Source organism: Centroberyx affinis, unplaced genomic scaffold (genome assembly GCF_046629955.1).
Source record: "Centroberyx affinis isolate AG114_WGS23_722 - 3 ecotype Tasmania unplaced genomic scaffold, CSIRO-AGI_Caff_v1 ptg003726l_1, whole genome shotgun sequence".
NCBI classification, from domain to species: Eukaryota; Metazoa; Chordata; class Actinopteri; order Beryciformes; family Berycidae; genus Centroberyx; species Centroberyx affinis.
The window spans coordinates 68508-77080 of record NW_027281606.1 but is presented as its reverse complement, the minus strand read 5'-3'; the positions used below and the strand labels follow the sequence as shown (position 1 = coordinate 77080).

The 8573-nt window shown below is 43.1% G+C and overlaps 1 protein-coding gene across 1 annotated transcript; it reads right to left on the bottom strand.

The window, feature by feature from the left end:
• Positions 1-3587: 3587 nt before the first annotated feature.
• Positions 3588-8331, bottom strand: eif2b2 (eukaryotic translation initiation factor 2B, subunit 2 beta). The gene is made up of 8 exons (XM_071540822.1): positions 8099-8331; positions 7280-7400; positions 6560-6711; positions 5706-5869; positions 5410-5505; positions 4611-4748; positions 4435-4501; positions 3588-3778 (listed from the first exon to the last, which is right to left on the bottom strand). Exons 1-8 carry the CDS (start codon positions 8268-8270, stop codon positions 3621-3623), a joined length of 1068 nt encoding a protein of 355 aa, XP_071396923.1. The 5' UTR covers positions 8271-8331; the 3' UTR covers positions 3588-3620.
• Positions 8332-8573: the final 242 nt, after the last annotated feature.

The window sequence follows — 8573 nt, the reverse complement described above, 5'->3', positions numbered from 1 at the left end:
CAAACCGCACGCAACTGACAAAATAAAGGAAAGCCTGCATACAGGAGGCAAACAAAGAGTACAGAGAGGTGGGAAACATTTTCCTGGCCTGATTTAGGTCTGTTTAACTCCTGAGAGAGAAAGGTAAATGTCAGTCACCTTTTTGATGGCGGTCTATCTATATGGCAGCTGCTCTGACCACACTATTAGAGCAGAAGAGGTGAATGAATATTTTGTTGGTGATGAAAACAGCTCAGTCAGCAGATCTCAACTTGACTAAACTCTGGTTCTGAAACATCTGGTCTGGGTGGTGTGTTATGCCCAGTCTAGGCGTGTCTAAGACACAACATGAATAAGCCCCATCTTCCCCAAGTCCCAAGCAGCCACAAAGACAAATAGCTCAATATAAAGAAAGTGGGTTTATTTAGGCTACAAGATTAAATAATGTAGATAGAGCTAGATTTGACTTCAGGGTGGACAAAGGCCAACATAAGAAACAAAACAATTCTAACTGGGAAGGAACCAATGTAACTTCACGAAAACAAAGAAACCAAATGACAACAACTTAGGCCTACCTCCCTAACTAACATAAACATGAGAAAAGCAGGAACTGGCAGCCCACCCCTATTAACTCCAAAAGAAGAGAACAAAACCATGATCAGACAATATCAGGGTCAGAAGTGGGGCCGGTTGGGAGAGGAGGGAGATGGGAGATGCCCCTGCATAGCGACAATGCCATCTTGACTCTTTATATAGCAGACTTCCTCTTGAAGCAGCCAATCACCTGCCGGAGCTGGAAGCTGTACCACCAATCACCTCCTTGTCCTCGCACACACCTATTTCCATAATACAGACACACACACATCTAACAAAAAATACGACCACAGTCGTACCAGTGGAGACACAACTATCAGTGAAGGGACAGTCTGGTTTGGTTCATCTGGGAGCTCATTTATCCCCAAACTTACAGCTGGGAGAAGTCCTGCAGAAAAGGGAAGACATAAATATTATTTCATCAGTAGTTTTGAAGCAGCGCCACCTGCAGGCAGCTGGAGAAGTAATCAGTCTGAGTTGTGGTTATTACTCCTCTACTCCGAGTGGAGGCGGTGTAGGACAAGCAAGACAGACTCTGTTAGGAAGGTTTCTCTGCTGGGAAAGAGCAGATAAACAAGCTCTGATCAAGCTGTTATGACATGTAAAAAATAAAGGTATGAGGTAAATATCAACAGACAGAATGAAAAGATGTATCAGTAGAAGCAGCATAAAGACTGGGTCCCGCTGTATTACTCAGGCTGCACTACAGCGTCTATTCACAGGCGCGATCCCACTACTGAGCGGCACGGGGGCTTTGACCTGCTCCGTTTCCGACCTGGGCCGGTGCACCCCTCCTTAGACGACCTGGTGGTCCCGGGCTCCCCCTGGAGCACCATATCGATACCGAGCTTAGTGCGGACACCCGATCGGCATAGTCCGCTGCAGCTCAGAACTCCTGAGCTCAAACGATCCGCCAGCCTCAGCCTCCCGGTAGCTTGGATTACAGGCGCGCGCCACCGCACCCGGCGAAAGAGAAACACGCTAATCGGGCTGTTATCTTTTGAAAACGTGACGTCACCAGGACAGTACAGCAGACTGATCTGATGGGAGCCTTGTCATAAACTCAGTCCAACTGAATCATCTCTTACTTTAAGCTCCAGATATCTAAGCAGAGGCACTTTTCTTTCTTTCTTTTTTTTTTTTCTCAATAAAATGCAAATACATAATTTACCCAGGAAAAAATAGCCTACAATATCAAACCTGCAAGCACAGTTTTCAGCACTTTCCCTTGCGAAACATATTACATCCATTTGGAGAAACTACAGGCAACTGTGTTCCTAACTTGACTCTCTGTGTTCTCAGCAGCGTCAACATACAAACTGGTTGAGTGTTGCTTCTTCCCAGAGTCCAAGAAGATGTACTGTCTGTTTTTTGTTTTTTTTTGCCCAAATATAAAAAAAATTCCCATTATAGATATTGAGCTTTGATAACATGAGGTAATTTCTATATCTTGATAGAATTTGGTTCCAGAAAAAGTGCTGTTTGTAACATTGTAAGAAAAAAATGTTAGGCTACTTGAAATCGTCCCTCTGTAGTTTATTCTGGTTAATTTACAAATGTGCTTCACATACTGGGAAGAAATAGACTCTTTAAGTATAGGCTGAATAGCTGGTTAACCAGCCTCCGTTTTGTGAGGAAGATTTATACAGTTATTGAATTATTAAGGTAAACATCCTATTGAATTTGCGCCCATAGGCCTATGTGTAGCCTTACTATACGGCAGAGAGTATGGTCTTTGATACAGGCAAACAGTTCAAGCAGGAAGAGAAACAAATCGACACATTTACAGTCGACTAAAAACAGATCTGTTGAGGTTTTATCATGAGTGGCCTTTGGAAAACGAAATGCTGAGCAGCACTCAATTCAGCAACTGCAGTTTTCTTCTTCGCCGCGAGATGTCACTGAAGAGCTATACCTGATGACGTCACGTTTTTAAAAGCTAAAAGCCCGATGAGCAAGTATCTTCTTCGCCGGGTGCGGTGGCGCGCGCCTGTAATCCAAGCTACCGGGAGGCTGAGGCTGGCGGATCGTTTGAGCTCAGGAGTTCTGAGCTGCAGCGGACTATGCCGATCGGGTGTCCGCACTAAGCTCGGTATCGATATGGTGCTCCTGGGGGAGCCCGGGACCACCAGGTCGTCTAAGGAGGGGTGCACCGGCCCAGGTCGGAAACGGAGCAGGTCAAAGCCCCCGTGCCGCTCAGTAGTGGGATCGCGCCTGTGAATAGACGCTGTAGTGCAGCCTGAGTAATACAGCGGGACCCAGTCTTTATGCTGCTTCTACCGATGCATTTTTTCATACTGTCTGTTTACAATGACTATATTGTCATGTATTAACAAATACTGTTATATTTATTCTCAGCCTTTGGTGAAAGTAAACACTGGAGGCCAAACTTAGACTGTCAAATAAACAATTGTGACAAAACTTTGGCCACCATTACATTTTTAAGTGCCATACCAGCTTGTTCACTGCTTTAATCTACTCATTCCTATGAGAAACCTATATATTCGAAACGGTGTGTAGAATAACGTCTTCTGTAATCTCAGTAACAGGTGACACAGAATACAAGGTGAAAACTGGAGTACCAGCAACCGACCTTGATCCACCTGTAGAACAACCTCCATTAATATAACAAGATTTCTTTACAATTACTTCACTTTGATTACTTTGCAATACTGCAATGAAACAATATAAACATGGCATACTCGCGACTGCCTCCTACAGGAAATCTGGGGGTATTACAAAGCTTTTCAGGAACATTTCCCGCAGAAATCCGTTAGTGGGCGCCTGTTTCACCAGCAAGCCTCCACTGGCGCAAAGTGAATCTACAGTATGAACATAATGAAAAGGGCAGCTCATATATCCATCATTAAACGATTAACTATTAAACTATGAGTAATGGAGATTGTTGTTATCATCAGTTTCTGAAATCACTTGAAATGTTCAAATGTCAAAAGTTGCCAATACTACATAGCCTACCTCAAAAAAACACACACACACAAAACAAAATTGCATTAACTATTTTTCAATTTATTTGTTATATACACTGATTACAGCTCGTGGTCTTCGGGGTGGTACAGTTCGCTCATCAGGCGGTAGATGTACGAAGGCGCGTGTCCTCCGATATTAGAGATGAAAAGTGTGATGAGCTCAGGCGGGACGTAGTCAAACACCGGACAGTGCACATTCACCTTAGAGAGGATCTCACCTAGAAGACAAGCGGTTAAGGGTGAATTCCACCAAAATAGACTAGATATTTATTGTAAAAGTTCTCAGGATTTTTTACAGTTGCCTTCAAGAGTTGAAGTTCAAAAGACGTAGAAAAATGCAATCCTGTAACACCATTGAATTGCATTGCCTAAAATGACTGAAAAATACTGTTGTGGACAGTAATATATCTATAGCTATATTAAGCATTTAAATTAAATCTAGATGTTTCACAGAGGTACAAAATTAATTATAGGAATATAATTGTTCATAAAAATAGTAAGTAAGACTTTATTTATATAGCACTTTTCCAAACATGGCAAGTTAAAAACAAACAGAGAATTAAAACACATAAAAGAAAGAGGGCACAAAAATCAGTCATCTATCCAATGTAATTCAATGACATCACAGGACTGCAGGATCCTTGAGGTAAAAGCACTGGCTTTACAAAGATGATGATTTACTTAAGAGAATTTGAACAACCATTGATGTTGTTTAAGTACTACAAATGAACTAGCTACCAATGTTTTTTTCCCACAGGTTGTACACTACATTGCACACCGTTTACACTTGGGTTCATAGATAATGAACATTTCCACTTATTGCTGCATGTTGGTAGGCTGGCCCATTTACACGCAGGTTAGGAATGTGTGTTACCTTCAGTGAATGGGAGCACCTCATGCGGAGAGACAAACTTATGGAAAGTATCCTCTTCATTTGGGAACTAAGGACACAAAAATACATCATCATTTGTTGTCAGTGAAAATGACGTGATACGGTTCTGGCAGACTGGAGCGTCTTGTTGTGGTCGATATTTTGTTTTGTTTTTTTACCTGAGGCGAAAGCTTGAACATGGGAGCGCACACGATGAGCGGTGTGGAGTGGTGTTTGGCCGCGAGTGCCAGAGTGTGTGTTCCATTGACGGCCCTCAGCCCGCCATTCGCCAGAACGGTCTGTGTACCAATGATGACCTGAGGACAGATCAACATACAAGCTTTACCAAGAGGCTCTGACAGGAACATCACTATTTTAAAGTCTTAATGCTGTAATGCACTGGACCTTTTTTCCCCAGGCAGTGACCCTGTAGGAAGGTAAGACTATTCCTGTGACCCCAAACCTTTCAAAACACATGAAAGATATGTGTGGGGACATTATAATATTATTGGGAGCAGGCCTATAGGAAAAAAAAAAGTGAGAGAAATCAAGCTGCTCTCCAATGCCGGTCATTGACCAAAAAGCCACGTGGCTTTCACAGTGGTTTCTGTTTGTTTTCATTTATTGTTTCATAATGTGGCCGTTGTGAAGCCCTTTGAGACTGAAACTGTGATTAAGGACTATACAAATAAAGCTTGAATCAAATATGTTCTTCTTGTACACCCCTAACCCGATTACCCTCCCAACCTAGCCACAGGCCCCCATCCCACCCCAAAACCCACATCTGCAAAACATAGAGAACATACAGGAAAGAAAATATAAATTAACAAGGAGAGAAAAAACAAAACAAAAATACAAATAGTAAAAAATGCAATTATTAATTAGGAATTGTTCAAGGGACCTCATTTCAGTACCAAGGGAGTGCTGAACCTCAGGTGGGGAAAGCATTGGGAAAGCCAGCTGTAAAGTGACATGTACCTTATTAACACGAGACATCACTGCAAATATGGCAGCGTCTGCAATCACGGTTGTTTCAATGCCAGCTTTTGAGAGACTGGTTGCCATTTCATGTCCCTGGAGAGAGGTGAACAAAGGTCAGATAAGAATAAAAACAGTAATCTCAGATCGTCCCAGTAACACACAGAAAACGGCATTAAACTAACTGAGGCTGTGACCAGCTCATTTCCTTGTTTTTCTCGTTACATAAACACACTGTAAATCGGTGTTGTTATCTTGTAATTTTAATGTGTTCAACAGGAGGTTATTCCAGCTACCTGGCAGAAGGGGGCGCACTCCGCCACAATGACATGGAACTTGCGTTTGCGTGCGGCGTCTTTGAGGAAGGCCTCGACGGTGCGTGAGCGGCCAACAGTCATGATGACCTCGTTGGAGTGGATGTGCTCCAGCGCCTGCATAGCGATGTTGTCTGTTGTTCCCTCTGGGATACGGTAAGAAGAAAATATAGAGAACGTAAATTGAACCAGCAGCAAAACAATAAGTCTTTGTTTTGAGTAGAGAAGCCAGCAAAATGCCTGTTAGGTTTCTTTATTCCTCTAGCATGAGCTGTTTGTACAACTGCTTTTGTTTCATCTGTGCTAATATACAATTCAAACTCAGCAACAAGGAGACGCAAAGATACTGGTACAAACAGACCTATCAATCAAATCCTTTACCAGATTATTATTTTATTTATTTATATAACCTTTATTTTACCAGGTAGTCACTTGAGATCAATGATCTCTTTTTCAAGCAAGACCCGGCCAAAATGGCAGCATTTAAAAAACAAACATACAAGACACAAACACAGACAAGAACATAAAAGGCAAAGTGGCACAAGGGGATAAATTTGGGGGGTGGGGGGGAGGATTGGAGGGCAGGGTAAAAAAGGTAGGGTAAGAAATAGGAGGGAAGGTGAGGCTTTCTGGGGGGTTGCTGGGGAGAGAAGGTCAAGTTAATGAATATAAGTATAACACCACATTATACAGCGAAGCATCGACATTCTCCCATCTCATTCTTTAAAATGTCCGTAATTTAAGCTTTATTAAACTTTAGCAACTCAATCAAGCTTATTTGGTGAATGTCTAATACCTGCTGATGAACAAATTAACTGCAGATTAAAGTATCTTACCCAGCTCTGTCAGTAACTCATTGATAGCCTCTATGACGTTGGCTTTGAGGGGGGCAAAATGTAGTCTGAAGTTCTCCTCACTGAGTCCTCCTGAGGTCAGCAGCTTGTGGAGAGATTCCTGTTGGTCCGTCTCTTCACTGCTGCCTCGGGACCTGCAGAAGACAAGGGGGATACAAAAAAATGGAAAGAGGTATTTTGCAAAGCCGAGCCGTTGGAGCACAAACCCTCAAGTCATTTTCATAGACGTTGTGCAATTTGGAAGGAGTACATCCAGGATAGAGTACAGAGAGGAGGTGTTTAGCCAGTAGACCTTCTACTGTATGTTCCCACACTCTAATTTCTATGATACCCCTTTCACATCGGGTTACTAACCTTTCAGTGTGAAAGGGTCGACCCCCAAAAAGTTGACACAAAATGACCCTGACAGCCGGGTCAAACTCTGCTCCACTTGGTATGAAAGTTCAGAGATGAACCCCTTATCGCTCAATATCTGCAGCATCACCATCATGTTGACCACAGAATCCAAACACATCTGGACTTTCCCCATGTATGAGGCTCAGCGTGAACTGCCTCGTACACAGGATGGATCCAGATCAGCATACCATAATATTCCTGGGTCATGTGTGTGTGAAAGGGGTGTCAACGACCTGGATCTGTAACCTTAACAGTGCAGTGCTTGGAGAAAACAACAGTCTACCTGTCCAGTCCCTCAGGCCTCACCTGGCATATTCCTCTCTGATGATCTTCAGCACCCGTCTGATCATATTACCGACAGTGGTCTCTGAGGGCTGGGCTGCAGCCATCCTCCTGCCCTCCTTACGGATGATTTCCATCAGATCGCCTGAAACAGAAGATGTTTTAGGGACATTAATACAGAAGATCTAATACTTAGGCTGGTGACAAAGTGACCTGTGACTGACTGAGCTGTCTCATATAGAAAATACCTACTGAGCACTAGACGTGATTTCAACGTCGTATCTATGCTTTCTTTCTCATATAGCCCAGGATCTTTTTGGCTAGGTATAGTCCCGTTTTAGACCAGAAAGTGAATATTTAAACGATGCATAAACAGCTGTAATTACCAAATATATGCATTAGATAAGTCCATATGTACTAAGCTAAGAAGTAGACGTCTTTTGAACTTTCACTTTAAAAAATTGTGGGACCCAAACGGCTACAACCCGTTCATACGTCTTTTAAATTGTCCATAATGTAAAAAATGCTCAGTGGTACGGTCCACAGCGTCACGGTCCTCCTACTCTCACTTAGCTAGTAGTTTTACCAAGGCTATATTACAAAAACATCTCCATCTCACAGCTTTATTAAAGAAATGTTACCCTATAGCTACACAGTCACCATTACACACATTTTGACAGCTGTCACTTGAGCTGTCACTTGACTGTTAAACGTTAAGCAGCTACAGCAGATTTGAGAAATCACCACTTAGACAACGCCAACGACAGCTTTCACACGAACCCCTTGTTATGCTATGGTGTTTGAGTTCAACGGTTAACAAGCAACAAAGTTGACGTTACCAACCTGCGCTGCCCCATCGTGCCTGCGCTGTTATTCTGCGGAGCAAGGCTGTCGTTTCTCGGGCAGTTTCGGCCGAGCCTCGCAGCGGTCCTGTCCCGCTGCCGCCGCGCTTCAGGTCGGATAGAAAGGCTTCAATTCTCTCCGTGAGGTCAGTTTCTTTATCTGCCCCCGGCATTATTCTTACCTAGATGACTTACTCTCTGGGTGAAAATTTCAATACAGTTGCAATGCCAGTGTTTTTGACGCGGAAGTACATCAGGAGAGTTTCCGGGTCAGTATGACTGGGCCCACACCTGATTGGAGGACCACCTCCTCCATTAGTATTGCATGTATTTTGCTGTATATTACTCATGGATGTATTAGATATTACTCAACATGCCTCCTCATTGAGGCAAGTAGCCAGAAGAGACTGTGTTTTACTGTTTTAGCACAGTAAAGAGGCGTTGTGTGAGTGCCTATAACCCTCTTAGCTGTGACT